This window comes from Tachyglossus aculeatus, chromosome 16 (assembly GCF_015852505.1).
Source record: "Tachyglossus aculeatus isolate mTacAcu1 chromosome 16, mTacAcu1.pri, whole genome shotgun sequence".
Classification (NCBI taxonomy): domain Eukaryota; kingdom Metazoa; phylum Chordata; class Mammalia; order Monotremata; family Tachyglossidae; genus Tachyglossus; species Tachyglossus aculeatus.
This window is the reverse complement of record NC_052081.1, coordinates 4,923,403-4,945,971: the sequence shown is the minus strand read 5'-3', so window position 1 is coordinate 4,945,971 and position 22,569 is coordinate 4,923,403. Positions and strand designations below refer to the sequence as shown.

Genomic DNA, 22,569 nt, shown 5'->3' with positions numbered 1-22,569 from the left:
AAGGCTTGTGTTCTGAAGCAACTGCAGAAAACCAGCCCAGTTACCCACCTGGAACTTCTGGTTGTTGAGTTTCAACCTTTGCCGCCTCCTCCAGGGATTCTCCAGGAGCTCCTAGGATAGAAACGTGTCCTCGTTACGGCTTATGAATCCGTCAGTGAAACTCATTTCACCCGATCAACACTCCACCTCGAGCCAGGAACTAACCTGGTACTCGGGAGGGAGGTGAGCCGACTCTGCTTTTTAAGTAGTTGGGGTATTTACTGAGCCACCACTTGATCCAGGACACTGTTTTAGTCATGGAGAAAGTACATCTGTCCCTCTTCCTGAAGCATCTGGCTTTGGTTTGGAACCGTAAAGCATTTCTGTTCTCTCACCGAATCTTTGGCTAGGACCGTTCTACAACCCAGACACGTTATCTGATTCACAGCAGTGACGGCTCCCTTTCAAAACTGGACGTGATCTTGGTGTAAATGTCCAGAATCCAGTTGTAGGGGAAAAAAAGCTCTCCCGAGCACTCAGTACAGCACTCTGCACATAGTAAGCGCTCAATAAATATGACTGACTGATTCTGAATGGCTTAATCGTGGGGAACAGGGCGAGTCCTGGTGAATTGGGAGCCCTTTATCTAGGGCGGTGTGAATTTGGGTGGAATCCGCGGATTTTGTTTTTCAGAGAGCGGCAAAAGAAAACCTGTCACCTGCTTGGCTGTCCTCGGTGTTGGACGGCCCCGGGAGCGACGTCATTAAGGCCTCTTCCTGACCTTCCGGCTTGCAGTGACTGCCGCTTCCTCTGGAACTTGAGGCTGTACTGCTCCTGGCCCCAAAACACGGCAACCTTGGTTTCAGAACCTCACTTGTTCAATCGATTGTATTTACTGAGCACTTACTGTGTGCAGAGCACCGTACTGAGAGCTTGTGAGATCAACAGAACAATACTACAGACACATTCCCTGCCCACAACGAGCTTACAGTCTAGAGGGGGAGACAGACACTAATATAAATAAATAAATGACAGATATGGTCATAAGTGCTGTGCGGCCAGGAGGGGGGATGAATAAAGAGGAGCAAATCAGGGCGACGCAGAAGGGAGCTGGGGAAGGGGAAAGGAGGGCTAAAAGCTGCAGAAGCGATTGTAAATCCCACCCCCCAAAACCCACCACCACCAAGACAACTCCTGGACGAGACAACCTCTAGACCGTCAGCTCCTTGAGGGCGGGGAACGTGTCCCAAGAGCTTAGTACAGTGCTCTGCACACAGTAAGTGCTCAGTAAGTACCACTGGCTGACCCTCACTGGAACCCAATTAGAACAAATAAAAGGATGCTCTCGCAATGGCATTGCCGTTGCTGACCTTTCGGGCTTGCTCCTTCAGGAATTTCTCCAAAAGGCCTGTAATACAATTATATTGGAACAAGCCCCTCGATCTCTGATATACAGATTGGAGAGCTGTAATTGGGAGAAAAAAATATCTCCCATTTTACAAAGTCAAGAATAACAGGCTGGGAAGAACGAGATGTTAAAGAATGAAGGAAAGCCAGCCGGGAGACAGGATCTGAATGAACGATTTTGGATTTCATTTGCTTTAAATGAAGCTATTTATATGCACGGTTCTCACTTATTTTAAGAAACTTTCATATGGGAGACATGAGTCGAGAGATAGGATCCAAATCTCCCATTTGGTTGAACAGAAACATGCCTAAGCAAGAAAATCACTAGCCGCCCTCCTCTCCTATCGACCATGCATTTGGCTATGTACCAATGCTTCTCTAACTATTCTTATCTCTACACTTTCCCTATCCCTAATCTATTTTAATGTCTGTCTTCCCATGGAGACTGTAAGCTCCTTCTGGACAGGGATCATGCCTACTAGCTCTATGGTATTGTACTTTCCCAAGGGCTCAGTGCAGTGCTCGGCACACGGTAAGTGCTCAATAAATACCATCAATGCATTGATTGAAAGCCATCAGGATCCTGAAATCTCTTTAAAGGCAGAGACCTGGTCCTCCACTTTTATTGTAAGCTACATTGAGCCTAGAATCGCACACCACGCAGAGCATGTACTCAGGACATATCAGTGATGACGAGGAGGAAGAGGAGGAATAGAAGGAGGAGGAGCAAGACTAACTGAAGGATGAGAAATGGATTTAAAAGCGACCTTAATAATCCTGACACTTCACTCCTGAGTATAAGCCTCTGACCACAGCACCTCACTTTGTGATTCTATTTTCAAACTGAAGAATCTGAAAATATTTACTTAGAAATAAGTAGAGATCCAAGCTCAGAGGTTCTATTTTGAAACAAGGAGGAAAAACAAAGAGAAGCAGCTTGGCCTGCTGCAGAGAACCTGGGACTGGGAGTCGGAGGACCCGGGTTCTAATCCTGATTGCATCACTTGTCTGCTGTGTGACCTTGGGCAAGTCGCTTCACTCCCCTGTGCCTCAGGTACCTCATCTGTCAAGTCGGGATTAAATCCTACTCCCTTCTACTTAGACTGTGAGCCCCATGTGGGACAGGGACTGTGTCTGACCTGATTAACCTGTAACTACCACAGTGCTTAGAATAGTGCTTCGCACATAGTAAGCGCTTCACAAGTATCATAATTACTATTTGGATGTTTCCTTACATTTTTTTCTAAGACAGGGCAAGACTGAAATATACATATTTCTTTTTAAGACTCTTTGGCTTCTATGACCAAAGGAACTGGGAAAAACTAATGTGAAACAAACAATAAGTTGTGATGTTACAACTTCCAAAATATCAAAGGAATCGGATAAGCACTGCTTCAATCACAACTAAGCTCTTAGATAATTCTCTGATAATAATTATAGTAATTGTGGCATTTGTGAAGCACTTACTATGTGCCAAGCACTGTACTAAGCTCGGGCTTAGTACAGATAAAAGATAACCAGGTCTTGCTAGTAGAAGGGAGAACAGGTATTAAATCCCCATTTTACAGATGAGGAGACCGAGGCCCAGAGAGGGGAAGTGACTGGCCCAAGGTCACATAGCAGACAAGCGGTGGAGCCAGGATTATAACCTAGGTCCTCTGCCTCACTATTTACTATTCTATTTATTTTATTTTGTTAATATGTTTTGTTTTGTTGTCTGTCTCCCCCTTCTACACTGTGAACCCGTTGTTGGGTAGGGACCATCTCTATGTGATGCCAACTTGTATTTCCCAAGCGCTTAGTACAGTGCTCTGCACACAGTAAGCGCTCAATAAATACGATTGAATGAATGAATGAATGAATGAATGACTCCTAGGCCCGTGCTCTTTCCACTAAGCCGTGCTGCTTCCCTGCAAACAGCTATAACTGGATTTTATGGGATCATTTTAATACCGGAACAAAACTCTCTCCCCGTTCACGTCTTCTGTTCATCCTGCCTGCTTTAAAGCAGACATTTATATTGCCAGTCCTTCATTTCACTTTGAGACTTACGGAGTGATTCCCCAGATGAAAGAGAAAGCAGCCCGAAACTTGAAAATACACTGAGGACTGCGGCTATTTTCCTGGTGAATTATATGATGAGTAAAAATGACAGAAAACTGCTTCTTGCTACTGACTGTTCAGCCCCACTAATAGCTACCACCCTGAAATAACAAAAGACCGAATATACCACAGGATAGAATTCTGGAAGGGAGGCTCCAGAGAAGGAACAAAACCGAATGACTATCCTTAGTAGCAATAATTATATTAATGATCGAAATTATTTTGTGCTTCCCGCGTGCCAGGGGCCTACGTAAAGTGCTAGGGTTATCAGCTCGGACTCACACACACACACACACGACACCTCACACCGTGAAATGTTGAGGAGAATGGGGACCTTTTCTCCATTCCACAGCTGAGGAACCAGAGGGCTGCAAGTGGTTAAGTGACTTACCCAGGGTCACCCAGCAGGCCGGCGACAGGGCTCGGATTAGAACCCGAGTCTTTTGACTTTGCAGTTTTCGTGCTTTTTCCACCGGGCCCCGCCGCCTCCCATTTAGAACAACACCTCTACGGTAGACGGCTGTGGTACAAAATCTTCCTCCCCTGTACCTCAAAAGACAAAACCCCAAGAGCCAGACTTACCACTCATCTGTGAAGTCTAGTTTTATCGTGCTTGTAGTCGTTCCCTCCGTGCTGTAGTGCAAACTTAACACTGGCTCGCCTGGCCTGGAGCTCAGCTTTTCACTGCTGCTCTCTGCAAATAGAGTTTGGCATAGGGCGCTATCGCTTAGGGGAAGGAGGAGGAGGAGGAGGAGGAAAAAACAACAACAAAAAAAAGACGACATTTCCCACAGCCCAGGATGATGGAAAGCAGAGGTCTTTGCGGCTCTATTTTGTCCCCAAATTAAGGTGTTTGTGATATCTTGCCCGTTCCGTTGCCCTTTGGAGGGCTCCAAGTCTTTCAACGGCAAAATGGTTTGTATTTTTAATATGGGCGGCCAGCAGGGTAGAAGGGAGGTTTTCGCTGCTCCAAATAAGAGCCTCGGGCATCTCGGTGCTTAAGCAGCAAAGCTAAATTAACTGATAAAAGGACTTGTGTGCTTATTTCGATGATGATGATGATAATGTAGTATTTAAGCACATACTATGTACATAAAAACCCACAGTCAGGACAAAAAGGGTCGAATCAGAGACACTCTAAAGCTTTCTGCGGCCCCAAAAATCTGACTTTGAGATGACCTTCTTGACTAAGTCCCAACCCTTTAGCTTCCTTGCCTCCCAAACAAAATCGCCCTGCGCTTAGGATTCTGTTGCTATGTCGTTTCAAAATGCTGGAATTCACATCGTGCTTTCAGTTGAGGACCTCAAAGCCCCAAGGAGACTAAATTGTGAACCTGTAGGAGAACGCTAATTCTAGGAGCTCTTCTAATTCCTGCACCTCGGAGCCTGCAGGGTCACACCTCATTCACATAATCGACCTTGGGTAGCTCAGCTGCCGGATAGCTCTGTAATAATTATGTTACTTGTTAAGCGCTTATTAGGTGCCAAACACTGTACTAATCACTGGGATAGATACAAGTTAATTAGGTTGGACACAGTCTCTGTCCCACATGAGGCTCCTAGTCCTAATCCCCATTTTAAAGATGAGGTAACTGAAGCCCAGAGAAGTTAACTGACTTGCCCAAGGTCACCCAGCAGATATGTGGCTTGGGAGTCAGAGGGCATGGGTTCGAATCCTGGCTCTGCCACATGTCTGCTGTGTGACCTTGGGCAAGTCACTTAACTTCTCTGAGCCTCAGTGACCTCATCTGTAAAATGGGGATTAAGATTGTGAGCCCCATGTGGGAGAACCTGATTACCTTGTAGCCCCCCCAGTGCTTAGAACAGTGCTTTGCACATACTAAGTGCTTAACAAATGCTATTATTATTATTATTATTATTATTATTATTATTGTTATGTGGAGGAGCAGGGATTAAAGCCAGGTCCTTTGGACTCCCAAGCCCTTGTTCTATAATAATAATAATGGCATTTATTAAGCGCTTACTATGTCCAAAGCACTGTTCTAAGCGCTGGGGAGGTTACAAGGTGATCAGGTTGTCCCATGGGGGGCTCACAGTCTTAATCCCCATTTTACAGATGAGGTCACTGAGGCATAGAGAAGTGAAGTGACTTGCCCAAAGTCTCACAGCTGACAACTGGCAGAGCCGGGGTTTGAACCCATGACCTCTGACTCAAAGCCCGTGTTCTAGCCAATAAGCCACACTGCTTCTCACAAGCACCTCCTGTGTGCAGAGCAGTATGCTAAGCACTCGGGAGGGTACAATGGACTCAGTAGATACGATTCTTCCCCTCAAAGAACTTTGAGGGATTAGAACCCATGACCTTCTTACTCCCAGGCCCGTGCTCTACCCACGCCTCAATATCCGGCAGAGGGAACTAATCAACGGTATGGCCCTGCAGTGAGACACTTAGGTTCAGCCTTTGCGGTTCCATCGTGAGAGGCCCAGGTCAACACATTTTAGTTGCCTTCGACAGCCTCGCAACCACAACTGATCCTCTCCCCACCCCCGGACCCCCACGGGCCGACGATCTGTGCCACCTTCGTGGTCCCGAGCCCACCCATCTGGCCACTTGGGAGAGCACGAAATAACCGAGTTGGTATCCCTGCCATAACCCACGTCATCAGCATTTTTATAAGGCCGAATTAAGAAGGGTTCCCCCTAGACTGAATCACAAACAGCATGAATGGAATAGCAAAGTCCTAACCCCCATTCGACAGATGAAGTAACTGAGGCCCAGAGAAGTGCAGTGACTTGCTCGAGGTCACACAAATCTAGGATGGGGTTCAGTCACCATTCGGCCTCAAGAAGGCGGATCCTTTGCTTCCACAAGACCAATTTGTTGAGCACTTGCTCTGTGCCAGCTACTGTACTAAGCGCTTGGATAGATACAAGATAATCAGGTCCCTGTCCCACACGGGGCTCACAGGCTAATAGCCTGCACCTGATTTTTTACATGTGAAATTGGTTATTTATAATAATAATAATAATGATAATAATGGCATTTATTAAGCGCTTACTATGTGCAAAGCACTGTTCTAAGCGCTGGGGAGGTTACAAGGTGATTGGGTTGTCCCACGTGGGGCTCACAGTCTTAATCCTCATTTTACAGATGAGGGAACTGAGGCCCAGAGAAGTGAAGTGACTTGCCCAAAGTCACACAGCTGACAATTGGCAGAGCCGGGATTTGAACCCACGACCTCTGACTCCCAAGCCCGGGCTCTTTCCACTGAGCCACGCGCTTAGTCGCATTAACCCAGGTGACCTGACCCTCCCCGCCAGGGATGGGTTCCTTCCCATGGATTCATTCATTCATTCAATCATATTTATTAATACTACTACTACTACTACTACTAATTATTATTATTATTTCCCCCCGTCTCTGTTCCTGCTCCACACCCTCTCAACCCCCCTTCCCCTCCACCCACCCCGGACCCTGTCTGTCTGACCTCTGACCCCCAGCTGTTTTAACTCACCCTTTTTTTTTTTTCTTCCACCATAAGTGAGCCATAATATAGAAAAAGAGCCTGGCCCCAGAATCCCCTGCACGATGACAATAAAGAACTAGGTAGCTCACCACATTCAGCACATTGGTTTTCAAATGATGCTATTTATTGGATGCTTACTTTGGGCAGAACACTGTGCTGAATGATGGGAGAGGACAATATAGCTGAGTAGGTAGACACGACCTACCCAGAAGGAAATTACCCAGAAAAATGCAAGTCTTATGGTAGATGGGGCAAATGTTAATATTAAATATACTGAATAATGTTAAATATTAAAAATAAAAATCTCAAAATATTCCTTCAGCTAGTTTAGACACAGAGGACTCACTAGCTACTTCCTTTTCTTGTCACTAAACAAAGAGGGAACTGTGAAGGAGGGACATATATTACCCTTTTTGTGGTATCTGTTAAGCGCTATGTGCTAGTCACTATAATCAATCAATCGTATTTATTGAGTGCTTACTGTGTGCAGGGCACTGTACTAAGCACTTAACTATACTATACTAACACACTATACTAAGAGCTGCCGTACATAGAAGCTAATAATAATACTAATAATGATGGCATTTATTAAGCGCTTACTATGTGCAAAGCACTGTTCTAAGCTCTGGGGAGGTTACAAGGTGATCAGGTTGTCCCACGGGGGGCTCACAGTCTTCATCCCCATTTTACAGATGAGGAAACTGAGGCACAGACAAGTTAAGTGATTTGCCCCAAGTCACCCAGCTGACAATGGGCAGAGCCGGGATTTGAACCCATGACCTCTGCCTCCAAAGCCCGGGCTCTTTCCAGTGAGCCACGCTGCTTCCCTAATCAGGTCGGACTCTGTCCATGTTCCACATGGGGCTCAAGGTCTTAATCCCCATTTTACAGATGAGATTATTGAAGCGCAAAGAAGTGACGTGACTTGCTCAAGGTCACACAACCGACAAGTGGCGAAGCCAGAATTAGAACCAGGTGTCCTTCTGGCTCCCGGCCCAAGCTCTTTCCACTGGGCCACGCTGCTTAGGCAAGTCACTTTAGTTCTCTGGGCCTCAGTTACCTCATCTGTAAAATAGGTCTCGAGACTTGAGAGCCTCACATGGGACAGGGACTGCATCCAACACTATTTGCTTGAATCTTCCCCAGCGCTTAGTACGGTGCCTGGAACATAGTAGGCGCTTAACAACTACCATTATTATTATTATTACTTTGGCTATAGCCCTGAACCTGTCCAAGAAGGCAGGTTCACAAGCCTGCAAATCCTGATTTCTTGCAGCCCGCTCATTAAAGTAATGAAAGGTGTGATTCCCCTGCAGCTCCACAAAGAAGGGATTCAGAAGGGCGGAGACAAATGGGTCAGGAAGAATTCTCCCCTGCATAATTTGATTTCCGTAGGAGAATTAGAACTTGCAAGTCACTGCTTATAAATCGGTGCCTTAAGCAGCCCGGCCTAGTGGATAAAGCACAGGCCTGGGAATCAGAAGGAACTGGGTTCTAATCCCAGCTCTGCTACTTGCTGCTGTGTGACCCTGGGCAAGTCACTTAATTTCTCTGTGCCTCAGTTCCCTCATCTGTAAGACTATGAGCCCCACATAGGACAGGGATTTATCCAACCGGAATAGCTTGTATTTACTCCAGCACTTAGAAAAGTGCTTGACACATAATAAACACTTCACAAATACCATCATCATCATCATCATTATTATTATAACTAAATCAAATGCCCTTTCCATTGGTTGGGAATTGATCCTAACTGGAACCAGGCACCCCGAAGAGTCGTTCGAGCCTGGATATAAAAGCCATGAGTTTGACTTGATCCTTTTCTGACTCCAAGCCAAAATACACTTGACCGCATGAACCACATCCCAACACAGTGGGTATAGGCTGCAGGGCCCCGGTCTGGTATGAAGATTTTCCCTTTGGGATCTTAGCCAAGTCCCTCAACTTTCCTGTCACTCCAATTCTACAACTGCAAAATGGGAAAGGCCTTTTCTGACCCCTTCCTTACCACCGAAATTAAGTGAGGCAAAAACTTCCGACTCACTCCAATGGAACGGAAATTTATTTAACTGGTTAAAGATCACCTCGCTCTACTCAAGAGACCTGCTCTTATTTATACTACTACGACTAATCATAATTGTACTTAATTAATGCTTTCTATGTACCAAGCACTGTGCTGAGCGCTGGGGTCTGTACAAAATAATCAGATTGGATATGGTCCCTGTTACATATGGCGCTCACAGAACAAGAGGGAGAGAACATCCTATCCCCAGTTTGGATCAGGAAACTGAGGTCCAGAGAAGTGAAGTGACTTGCCCGAGGTCACACGGCAGGCAAATGGCGGAGCTGAGATTAGAACCCAGGTCCTCTGACTCCCGTCCAGCTCTGGACTGGAATTCTCCTTGGTATCCCTTGACTCTGTGAAGGACTGAATATCAGCTTATCTATCTACTCGAAAAGCCAGCGACAGAGAAAGGGCTCGATTGAAGCAACACGATGAAACTACAAATGGGTATGGGTGTGGCCCATCTCCAACGGCACGCACCCTGTTGCTCATCAAGGGACATGGATCCGAGCTGTTTGTTAACCACAGAGGAAGGAGAATCTGAAACAAAAATGAGATTTCAGCTTACAAAACGAGCGGCAGAAAACTGCAGAGCAATGTTACGGTCAGCCAAAGGTTAAAGGGTGGGGTTGAAATCAATCACTAGCATTTATTGAGCGCTTGCTCCGGGCACGGCACCGAACTAAGAGCTTGGAAGAGCACATGAGAGTTAGTGGACTCAAGGTGCTTATTCATTCATTCAGTCGTATTTATTGAGCGCTTACTATGTGCACAGCACTGCATTAAGCACTTGGAAAGTACAATTCAGCAATAGAGACAATCCCTGCACTGTTCTGAGCACTTAGGAGATGACAGAGTCAGCAGACGCTCCCCCTCTAGACTGTAAGCTCACTGTGGGAGGGGAATGTGTCCATTTATTGTTATATTGTACTCTCCCAAGCGTTTAACACAGTGGTTTGCACACAGTAAGCGCTGAATAAATAGGACTGAACGAATGCATGAACATGATCCCTGCCCTCAAGCGGCTTCATCATCAATCTTATTTATTGAGCGCTTACTATGTGCAGAGCACTGTACTCACTGTACCGTACAGCACTGTACTGTAGGCTTCACTCCTACTGTGTGCAAAGCTCTGTGCTAAGTGCTTGGGAGAGCACAACTGAGTTAGTACACACCACCTCAAAAGGAACCAGGAGGGTTAGGATCAGCGGGGGGAGTCGGGTGTTTCCCAGCAGCCAGTAAGCAGATCTGGAAGTCTCAGCTCACATTCCTTCTTCTGGCAAGAACTTAGAAGCCTGTTCTTCATCAGTGGCATTTATTGAACGCTTACTATGGGCAGAGCACTGTATTAAGCGCTTGGGAGAGTACGCTACGACAGAGTGGGTAGGCACGTTCCCAGCCACAGTGAGCCCTCTCGGGATTCCACACTGAAAAATGATCAAAAAAGGCATTTTTCCAGCACCGCGGGGATTCTTTTTTAAAACTACGTTAGTAGGGAATGGTGTCCAACTATAGTAGTAACTGTGGCATGTGTTAACCATTTACTATGCGCCCAGCACTGCGCTAAGCGCTGGGGTGGATACAAATTGGGTTTGGACACAATCCCTATCCCACATGGGGCTCCCAGTCTTAACCCCATTTTCCCGATGAAACACCTGAGGCCCAGAGAAGTGAAGTGACTTGCCCAAGGTCACATGGCGGACGAGTGGTGGATCCAGGATTAGAACCCAGGTCCTTCTGACCGCCAGGCCTGGGCTCTATCCACTAGACAACCGCTTCTCACTGATCAACTGATCGATGAGGAGATGGGAGCCCAAAAGCATATGGTTTTTCCTCCCTGCTTTATAGCGGGATCAAAGCCTGGCTTGAAGAACCAACCCTATGGCTCAAGGGGGCTTAAGTTTCCAAGATTTAGGCAACATTTTTCCTTGATCCGATGGACAAAATATCAACCTTTTCCAGTGGCAGTTGGAAAGACTTTAGACTGTCCACTTTAACTGAATCAAGACGCTCCTCTTTCTCCCCAAACTAATTTTACACCACTCGCTGCCCACAGAATCGAGGCCCTCTCCCCTTCTTCGACCCTCCACATTTTTCTCCCCGCGAAAGGACAGCTGTTTCAAGGTAATGAACTGAGTGAAATTTACAAGTAGCATCAGCACAGGACAATGTAGACCAAAGTGAATGGTTTTATAGACGAAATACTGAGTCGGGAACACCCCTCCGACAATTGTATAGCCTCCAAATATTTGTTTCGGATACACGGCCGACTTACATATCGGGAAACTCACTCTCCAAATCCATTGGCCTTACTTTTGTCACCAGAATTTATATTCAGTAAGCCAGAGGAGGAACCTAGTTTGGATATTTTCACGTTTAGCTGGACTGAGAACCCTACACTTTCTAACATGTGTCTTTCCAGTTTGGATTCTTTCCAAGGGAGTATGCCCTTTTAGAGAAAGTTGCCATTATTCATTTACTTTGTTTTACTTTGCTTTTCACCCCCGTAACCAATCTTATCTTGAAACCAAACCTGGAAAATGAAAATTCTCTTGGATCTCTGCTCCCAATCTGTTTTTAATTTGGGTCCCTGCCCTTCTGGGAATGAAGTTTCCTGAGAAAGAACACTCTAAATCAAAGTTCAGCTCTCCTGCTCTTAAATTCCCTGGCAAACTACATCTCTATTAACACTGCCCAGTCCTCTCCAACTCACCATCCTCTCAAAGCTTCCTGGTGATTTCTGGATCCCACCATTAGGTAATGGAAGGAGACGGGCTGAATGCCTTCCAGAAAAAACAAGTTTTCCAGAGGCATTTGCATCGACAGACTCTAGACTGTAAACTCGCTGAGGGCAGGGAACATGCCTACTGACTCCAACTCTGTCGGACTGGATTCTCCCCAGTGCTTAGTGCAGTGCTCTGCACAGAGTCAGTGCTCAACAGCATTTGATTGACAGAACCAGGGAACAGCGAGGCCTAGTGGGTACAGCACGGGCCTGGGAATCAGAAGGAGCTGGGTTCTAATCCTGGCTCTGCCACCTGTCCGTTTTGTGACTTTGGGTACTTCACTTCTCTGGGCCTCAGTTACTTCACCTTTAAAATGGGGTTTAAGACTGTGAGCCCTATGTGGGGGAGGGCCTGTGTCCAACCCGATTTGCTTGTACCCACCCCAGCGCTTAGTATACATGCCTGGCACATAGTAAGCGCTTAACAAATACCATAATTATCACTATTATTGTATCTACCCTAGAGTTTGGTATAGTGTTTTAGGAGAATACAAAATAAAAGAGTTAGTAGATACATTCTCTTCCCACAATGAGCTTATGGTCTAGAGGGTTGTAAGGCCAAACCAAGATTGTGGGAAGGTATCAAGATGGCGGGGACTGTGGGATTCATCGCCGATCAGACACCTGATGTCCTCGATAATTATCAAAGACTTGGTCCCCGGCTATCATGATCTTCCACTGAAACAAACCGGGGGCACAGATCCCGTACAACCCAGATTTTACAGCGAAGAGAGTGAAAATTAGAATGCTGAATCACTTAGCGCTCAATAGCTTCCAAATGTAATTCCATAATAGTCAGTCGCTGGCATTTAATGAGTGCCTCCTGAGTGTCAGGCACTGTACTGAGGGCTTGGAGAGTACAGCAGTAACAAGACACGCATCCTCTGCCCTCAAGGAACGGGGCAGCAGGGAATGTGTGATTTCCATGGAAAACTCGTTGCGGGCAGGGAACACGTCTACCGACTCTGTTACAGTGTACTCTGCCCACGGTAAGCACTTGACAAATCTGACTGATTGATTCAAATTACAAGCAATAAATGAAAAGTCAATGGTGAGGTGGGGCGACAAGGCTATTGATCAGTTCTGCCCATTTTTAACGGGCTACTGGCTAACTCCATCCGTCCCAAAACACTCCAATCCAGCACTAGATAGCTCACACTGGCACCCTGGTTAATTGTCAAATGCACGAGAGGGCGGCAAGCCAAATGAGGACGGCTCTTTGTTAGAAGCGGTTCTCTTTTCCGACTGCTGAGATCGTGTCCAGGAGCAGGAGGTTCTAATGGCAACGTCACTACAAGCTCGACAGCACAGGACCCCTCTGTCCAGAGAGGCCAGATTATCCCTCCCTGTACCCCAAAATAACAATGGTATTTGTTAAGTGCTTACTATGTGCCGGGCACTGTACTAAGCGCTGGGGTGGATACAAGCATATCGGATTGCGACAGTCCCTGTCGCACCAAAATGCAAGGGAATGCCATTCCTGTTTTCTTTTATGGTATTTGTTAAGTACTATGTGCCAGGCACTGTTCTGAGTGCTGGGGTAGACACAAAGTAATCAGGTTGGACACAGTCCACGTTCCACATAGGACTCACAGTCTTAATCCCCATTTTCCAGATGAGGTTACTGAGGTCCAGAGAAGTGAAGTAATAATAATAACAGTACTTGGTAAGAGCTTACTATGGGCTGAGCACTATTCTGAGTGCCGGGGTAGTTACAAGCTAATCAGGCTGGGCAAAGTCCCTATCCCACATGGGGCTCATGCTCTTAAATCCCCATGTTCCAGGTGAGGAAGCCCAGAGAAGTGGAGTGACTTGCCCAAGGTCACTTGGCAAGTGGCGGAGCCGGGATTAGGACCTTCTGACTCCCCTCCCAGGCCCAGGCTCTATTCACTAGACCACGCTGCTTCCTTTACCTTGGAGCGAGGGAAAATGGTGGGGGGGCCTGAGGAAACCAGCCAGGGGTGGGATCCGGCTGGGGAAACTCTTCATTTTTATCTCTGGGGGTCAGGCGGTGCCCCCACCCTCCCAACCCCGTATTTCTCGGAACAGGGGATGACTGACACGGCGGCATGCGAGGGACGGAGGAGGAGCGGAAAGGGGAGCCGTGGGCGGAGAGGCGAGGGGCGGGAGCGGAAGCCACTCTCCAAACAGCAGCCGCGCACGCGGTCCACTCTACCAGCTGCCTTAAGGGTCCTGGCCAGTGACCACCTGAAGGATGACGTTCCCGGGAGGAGCCCCGCGGGGAAGGCCGCCCGGAGGTGGGGGGCTCGGGCCGAGGCTGGGGACCTCCGGCTCCGTCTTGCTGCTTCTGCTGCTCGGCCTTCTTAAGCCTCAGCTGCTGCAGGCGCTTACGGAGCAAAGCTAACTCGGGTGCCCTTAACCGCTCCGCTACGGGACAGGAAAAGAGAGACGTCAAAAAGAGAGGAGGCAAAGAGACGACCGAAAGGACGCACAGGAGGAGGTGGCGGGGGGGGAGGCCGAGGGCAGGGAATGCATCTGTTTGTTGTTGTACTGGACTCTCCCAAGCACTTAATACAGTGCTCTGCACACTGTAAGCGCTCAATTAATACCACTGAATGAATGACCCCACATTCATCCGGGCAAAGGCAAATTACCCGTGGAGCAGGGATTTCGGAAGACATTTGTTTTCTCTAGACTGGAAGCTCGTTTGTACTGTACTCTCCCAAGTACCTAGTACAGTGCTCTACACCTAGGGAGTGCTCAATAAATACCATCGATTAATTACGGTATTTGTTAAGCGCTTCCTCTGTGCCAGGCACTGTATTAAGCACTGGGGCAGACAGAAGCTAATCATGTAGGACACGGTCCATGCTCTTCATGGGCTCATGGTCTTAATCCCCATTTTACTAGACTGTGAGCCCACTGTTAGGTAGGGACTGTCTCTATATGTTGCCAGCTGGTACTTCCCAAGCGCTTAGTACAGTGCTCTGCACACAGTAAGCGCTCAATAAATACGATTGATTGATTGATTTTATGCATGAGGGAACTGAGGCACGGAGAAATGAAGCGACAGGTCCAACGTCACACAGCGGACACATAGCGGAGCCAGGGTTCCTCCGTCCCCGTGCTCTTTCCACGAGGCCACGCTGCTTCTCTTGTTGAAAGGGGAAAACACCAGCCTGGCATTTTATTTTCTAGTACAACAATTAAATAGCGAGAAGACACAGAGGTGGATGATCGATCACTGGTACTTATTGAGTGCTTATGGTGTGCTGAGCACTGTACTAGATGCTTGAGAGGGAACAATACAGTGGAGTTGGTAGACAAGTTCCCTGCCCACTAGGAGCTCACAGTCTAGAGGGGGTGTGATGAAAAAACAGAGTATCTTATATCATTAAAAAACAGAATATCTTATATCATTCAAGTGCTTTGAGACTCAGATAACCAGGGGAAATTACCAGAGCTCACTAGAAGCTGAAAAGTCCATATCCTCTAGAGGTTAAAAGTTACATCCCCTTGAAATATCAATTAAAAGTTCAAGGGCTCCTCTCCCTTTGAAGCAGCTGATTTAAATGTCACCCTTATCTGTTCCTTAAAGAAACTTTAATCTTGCCTCAAACTCCAGGTCGGGGAGGGTGGGGGGGGGGTGGAGGGAGGGAGGCAGGGTAGAGTGCCAGAGGAAAGACGGAAGCGGGAATGTGGCCGCTCGGAAAGAGGGCCGTCAATGATGACTATGCTTCTGCTTCGCTTACTCTTCGCCCAGGTCCCACGCTATTGCTCTTTTACTGGGCAGGGAGAGCGTTTCCCAACTCCACTGCCTTGTCCTCTCCCGAGCGCTTAGTCAAATGCTCTGCAAACAGTGAATGCTCAATAAATACCACCGATGACGACGGTGAGGACTGGGCTAGCCCTGGATGGAGCGGTGGAGATTGTACACTGTAAAACTGCTGTGGGCAAGGACTGTGTCCACCGACTCTGTTAGACTGTCCTCTTCCAATCACCTAATACAGTGCTCTGCACGCCATTAGAGCTCAATAAATACAATCGACTGACCGACTGACTTCTGTACTGAAACTCCCAGACAGTTAGGGGCTCACTAACATTGATTTGCTAGAGCCTGTGATTACAAATTCCTCTTCCTTCTTCCCCAGTGGGATCCAGGTTTCTGGGAGTGAGCACAACACTTCAGAAAATGCCACGGTCCCTAGGAAGCCCCACTCCCTCCAGGACCAGCCCGCTCATCACCATCATCATCAATGGTATTTATTGAGCACTGTGTGCAGAGCACTGGACTGAGCGCTTCGGAAAGTCCAATATAACAGCGTTGGTAGGCCACGTCTCCTGCCCACAGTGAGCTTACTGCCACTCACTCTGACCTACTTCTCTGGTATTTTTCTTCATGAAACTTTCTACACATCCTAAGGGAAAAAAACACCTCATTCGTTTTATCCCACGATTCACCGTTTCTTTTACTTTCCAATTTGTGAGCTTCCCTGGTAGAAAAGAGCCTGGATAAAATGGACTGAGCCATTTCCTGAATTACTTGATGAGGATAGTGGTGGTGACGGTGTGGGTCTTTTTTGTTTGCCTGCTGTTTTTTTTTTTTATCAGATGCAAGTTTCTGACTATGCAACTTGAGAAGGCGCCCTGCTGAGAAAGATCAGCCCACCGGGTGAGGAGCTTGCTTTACATACGTGATAAAATGATGCATTCCACTGCAAATTAGAAATGATTCTGCTGAGGTTCCCTGAAAATAAATCGCTTTACACGGTGAAAACGGGAAGAACGGCATCCTGGTATTTGGAGAACGGGGTCAAGGGGAATGATGCTGGTGGGACCATGGGTGTCAATCAAACCACTTTCAGGATCACCGTTAAAGGTGACTGGGATCCAGATGGGGAAAACACCAAGGTCAGGTCCGGGTGTTTATTTGCCAAGACAATTAACGTGGAGACCGGGGGTCTAAAGGGAGACCTTTTCCTCCATCAGCCCAAGCAACTGAGTGTCCCCAAGTGTGCTGTGGCAATTGTTTTAAATGAACACCCTTCTGAACACTTTTGAAAGCCTGTGAATATTTCAGCAGAATTACTTGGGGAGTTTGGGGGGATGCTGGGTCCTACTTGGTTTGAATCTTTTCCTTTAAAAAAAGAAAGAAATATTTTCCTTTTCTTTCCCACAAAAAGAGCTGACCCAGACGCTGAAGTCTGCTGAGAACCTGCTTCGGCCGATAATTATAGAGAAAGCCTGCGGGTCCCTACGCTCATCACGCTTTCAACCACTGCTTCTGTTCCCGTGGAAACACACACTGGCTCCCCCAAAATGCAGTTCTGCTCAAAACAGTGACTATTTCAACACCGCTCCCCACCCTCTCCGCATTTTGGGTGAGCAGGTGTCCGTTTCCATGGAAGCCAGAAATCCGAGTGGCAAGCTGGCAGCGGAACCGTTGAGAATTTTTTGAGGTTTTAGCTCGGGCCCACCAGCTGTGCTCAGTTTTTCCCGGGGGAAGGTGGGGTGTCAGGGCCCCGACCTGCTATCCTAACAGCCTGAAGGAAAAGCTGAACACACACCTTTCCTGCTGCTATAATGAAACGGGTGCAGTTTTTGAGGGGGGGAAAAAAGTGGAAAGGTTCACGACTGCCTTCTGAACTAAACGAACCAATCTCCTCAGAAAAATTTGGGCCTCACCAGCCCATTCCATGATCATGGAGCCTGCAGAAATGGCCATCTGAGAAATTGGGCCGGGTGTCAGCGGGGTTTAGGAGCGTGCTAATTGTCACAGTGGAACCTTGATCTTGTCTATCTCGCCACCAACCTCTCGCCCCACCTCCTGCCTCTGGCCTGAAATGCCCTCTCTCTTTATACCTGACAGACAATCACTCCCCCCAACCCTTCAAAACCTTATTAATCAATCGTATTTATTGAGCGCTTACTGCGTGCAGAGCACTGTACTAAGCGCTTGGGAAGTACAAGTTGGCAACATATAGAGACAGTCCCTACCCAACAGTGGGCTCACAGTCTAAAATTATTAAAGACACACCTCCTCCACAAGGCCTTCCCTGACTAGGCCCTCATTTCCTCTTCTCCCCATCCCTTCTTTGTGTTACCCTGATTTTCTCCCTTTACTCACCCCTCCCTCAGCTCCACAGCACTTATGTCCATATCCGCCATTTATTTCCTTGTATTAATGTCTGTCTCCCCCATCTAGCCTGTAAACTCGTTGTGGGCAGGGAATGTAACTACCAACTCTGTCATTCTGTTATATTGTACTTTCCCAAGCGTTTAGTACAGTGCTCTGCCCGCAGTAAGCGCTTAATAAATACCATCGATTGATGGTTCCAACCGGGTGACTCTTCACTAGTTTGCGATTCCTTCCGCACTGACAGTCCTTTGTTAGACTAATTTTCGCTGCTCACACTCAACGAGCTTGGGCCCTGGTAATAATAATTATGGTATTTGTTAAATGCTTACTAGGTGCTAAGCGCCGGGGTAGATATAAGCAAATAGGGAGGATACCAGTTCCTGTCCCACATGGGGACTCACAGTCTCAATCCCCATTTTACAGATGAGGTAACGAGGCCCAGAGAAGTAAAATGACCTGTCCAAGGTCGCACAGCAGACAATTGGCAGAGCCTGGATTAGAACCCATGACCTTCTGACTCCTAGGCCTGTGCTCTATCCACTACTTCGTACTCTCACCCCTCAGGAAGGTTCATCCTTTTCTCCATCCCCTTCTTCTCCCTCTCTTTCTCTCTCTCTCCCCCGACCAGCTTGATACTACGTAAACTGTGATCACCTGAGAAGGCAACCCTGAGTTCCCCGGAATTAAGACAGAGAAGGCAGAGAATGGGGAAAGAGAGGAGACGTGTCTAATTCTGAACGGCCAAGATTTCTGCCGGTCGCTAATGCAGCAGCACAGCCAAGGAAGATGTGAGACGTCAGACTGAGATGGAGAGGACGGGTTGAGCGGAGCGGAAAGACTCGAAGGTGAGGATGGAGCAATCTGTGTGAGCATCGGTGGTGCCGGCACATAGAAAGTAGCAGCCATTTCCCATGTTGGATGCAAATCAAGGCGGCCTCCAGGGGAGTGAAACCCCAGAATGAAACTAAGTGGTCCATCGCGTTTATTAGGAGAATGGAGAAATGCTTGGCTTTTCCCTTCGATAAATGAAAATGTATGTCACCAGTAACCGATGTCTTAACCAAGAAGAGAGAGTGAAAAATCATACCTACCGTACTGCTTTCCCCCTTACTTGCTGAGAGAGCAACAGGTACCTCTTTACACACTATTTTATTTGGGGCCCAAACCTAGAATTGGGGTAAAAACCTACATGAGCAAGCACACGTCATTTGGGGGTGTAACTTCGGTGTCAACTCGATCACATGAAAGCTCATAAAAACGTCATTTGCGATGTAACTTTGGTGTGAACTCGATCGTATGAAAGCACAGAAAAATGTCCTTTAGGGGTGTAAATTTGGGGTGAGTTCGATCGTTGGAAAGCTGGTAAAAATGTCATTGTGGGGGGGGGGGGGTGTAGCCTCGGGGGGAACCCAATCATACGAAAGCTGGTGAAAGTGTTATTTGGAAGTGTAACTTTGGTGTCAACTCATACTGTCACATATCACATCAAAGTGAGACCGCAAATGATAACCCAGTATAGCTCCTAATGCTGTTCTCGGAAGTTTCTCAACGAGTACCTCAGAGCTCATGGAAATATTTCGAAGAGACACCCCATTTCGTAAATTAGACCATCACCCCCGGGGGTTTTGTAAGGAGGGGGAGGTTCGCGTTACTGGAAACCGCTTGGCGCTTTCCTCCTCACCCGACTGATGAGAGGGACGCTGCCCTGAAGCCTCCGGAGACTGTCTCCCTTCGTGGTCTGGAGAGGGCAGGGTGGATGGAGGGCGGGGGCTCTCCGTGGACGAAGACGTGGACGGAGCCAGGCCGGGGGCCGGAGTCGACGGGGAGGCCTGAAGGCCCGGTTCGGCCGGACTGTCTACTTCCATCGTCGTCTCGGTCCCCTCGAATTCGGCGCTTGGGGGGCCCGTTGGAGGGGCGGAAGCATCGGACTGACTGGATCCACCTTCAAAACAGGCACACCCAGCGTGACCAAAAGCCTCCTTTTAAAACCGGGCGCTCGATGAACACCCGGTGAAAGAGAGGCGGTGGGGAAAGACAATAAAAAATAAAAACCAAACTAAGTGCTTGCCTATTTTGAGCTCATACGCATCTGGAGGCTCGAGAAATATGAACTGGGATGATGGCAGTGGTTGTGACCTGGGGGGAGCCTCGTGTAGGTTTCTGTGGGGAGTGGCAGATAAAAGTGGGAAGACGTGCGAGAGGAATTTCGGTTTGACTTGCGCGACGGTTTTTCCTTTGATGAATAGATTTGGTTTCATTCCCGGGATTCGTCCATTCCCAAGATGGAAAGACAACGGAAATACTGTGTGGCAGGTTCTAAACCAATCTGGGAAACTCCACATGGATAAAACAATTAGCAACAAAAATCAAACCAACCAGTCTGATTCAGAGTAAAGAAACATGTGAGATTTGGAATGGAGTGGGAGGGCTTTCTTTTCTACTGAAATGACATGAATGAAAATTAGGAGCGCTGACTCCACAGAAACCAATTACGACAATCAATGGTATTTATTGGGTGCTTACTATGTGCAGAGCACTGTACTAAGGTCTGAGAGAGGACAATACCACAGAGTTGGCAGACACGTTCCCTGCCTACATCAAGCTGAATTTGTTTCTCCCTATTTTCACGTTACGCTGAGAAGGGAGAGGGGAAGAAGAAATCTTGAATTCACTCTCCTCTTTTTGCAAGGCATAAAGGGAAAGGGGGCTATTAACCCTCAACCCCATAGCACTTACGTAAATATCTACATTACATATTGTAAACAATGTATTTATATTGATATCTGTTTCCCCTCCAGATTGTAAACTCGTTGTGGGCAGGTAATGTGCCTGCTTACTTGGTTGAACTGTATGCTTCCAAGCACTCAGTACAGTGCTCTGCACATAGTAAGTGCTCAATAAATACCACTGATTGATTGATAATAATAATAATAATAATGGTACTTGTTAAGCACTTACTGTGTGCCAAGCACTGTTCTAAGCACTGGGGTAGATACAAGTCAAGCGGGTTGGACACAATCCCCGTCCCACATGGGGCTGACACTCTTAATCCCCATTTTACAGATGAGGCAGCTGAAGCCCAGAGATGTTAAGTGACTTGCCCAAGATCACACAGCAGACATTAATCAATCGTATTTATTGAGCGCTTACTGTGTGCAGAGCACTGTACTAAGCGCTTGGGAAGTACAAGTTGGCAACATATAGAGACAGTCCCTACCCAACAGTGGGCTAAAAGGGGGAGACAGAGAACAAAACCAAACATACTAACAAAATAAAATAAATAGAATAGATACGTACAAGTAAAATAAATACATAAATAGAGTAATAAATACGCATAAATAAATAAATAGACATGTGGTGGACTCGGGATTAGAGCCCATGTCCTTCTGATTCCCAGGTCCACACTCTATCCACTAAGCCATGCTGCTTGTCTGATACGGTGGCAAGAGGAATTGTGCACCTAGAATCTACAGTAATTGCTGAACCTCTACCGTATATAGAGCACTGTACTAAGCGCTTCATCAATCGTATTTATTGAGTGCTTACTGTGTGCAGAGCACTGTACTAAGCGCTTGGGAAGTACAAATTGGCAACATATAGAGACAGTCCCTACCCAACAGTGGGCTCACAGTCTAAAAGGGGGAGACAGAGAACAAAACCAAACATACTAACAAAATAAAATAAATAGAATAGATATGTACAAGTAAAATAGAGTAATGAGTAAGCGCTTGAGAAAGAACAGAGTGCCAAGCACTGAATCAAGCACTTGTTTCCTCCCAGGTGCTTGTACTTCAATTTGTACTTCCCAAGCACTTAGTACAGTGCTCTGCACATAGTAAGCGCTCAATAAATATGATTGATTGATTGATTGCTTAGTACAGTGCTCTGCACACAGTAAACTGACTTACAGGAGTGCTCGCGTTGGAAGAGGATGATAGTTTCTAGCCAAGGATACCTCCCTCCAGGAGGGTCGTTGGTGGAAACGGCCATTAAAATAAAATAGTGAATAAGTCACCTCGCAGGGTGGCACCTGGAGAGTTTCCAGTCCTCTTCCAGTCCCGACTAGGGGAGGGAGAGTCAAGCAGAGGCCTATCCATTCCATTCCTCGCTTGGGCAGCGGGTAGCGAGTGGAAGGCCATCTGCTACAAGTCAAAACTCACCCGTGCTGGGCAGCAGCATTCATTCATTCATTCATTCAATCGCATTTATTGAGCGCTTACTGTGTGCAGAGCACTGTACTAAGCGCTTGGGAAGTCCAAGTTGGCAACATCTAGAGATGGTCCCTACCCAACAGTGGGCTCACAGTCTAGAAGGGGGAGACAGAGAACAAAACAAAGCATGCTAACAAAATAAAATAAATAGAATATGTATGAGTAAAATAAATAAATAAATAGAGCACGGAAGGGAGCTGCGGACGGAGACTCAGATTTACTTCCCGGAAGGAGGTGACGGTAAACCGTTTCCGTATTTCTACCAAGAAAACTGACAAAGTTTCCTATCGAGAGCTGTGTCCGTGGCGGCGCTACGGGTCGGACGTGACTCGACAGCATAAGACGACGACGACAACAAGTGAATAAGTAACAGTGAGAGACTGAGTGCCTCAGAGCTAACCATCAGGAATTCTTTTAACGGTATTTAAGCA

The 22,569-nt window shown here is 47.1% G+C and overlaps 1 protein-coding gene across 1 annotated transcript in view; it reads right to left on the bottom strand.

The window, feature by feature from the left end:
* The window catches only part of DCAF6 (DDB1 and CUL4 associated factor 6), a 53,853-nt gene that overhangs the window by 20,164 nt on the left and 11,120 nt on the right, over positions 1–22,569 (bottom strand). The window contains exons 6-11 of the mRNA XM_038757598.1: positions 19,609–19,869; positions 14,036–14,215; positions 9,523–9,582; positions 4,072–4,183; positions 698–813; positions 49–111 (exon numbers count right to left, since the gene is read on the bottom strand). Of these exons, the coding sequence (XP_038613526.1) occupies positions 49–111; positions 698–813; positions 4,072–4,183; positions 9,523–9,582; positions 14,036–14,215; positions 19,609–19,869 (792 nt within the window). The remainder of the gene's footprint in view (positions 1–48; positions 112–697; positions 814–4,071; positions 4,184–9,522; positions 9,583–14,035; positions 14,216–19,608; positions 19,870–22,569) is intronic.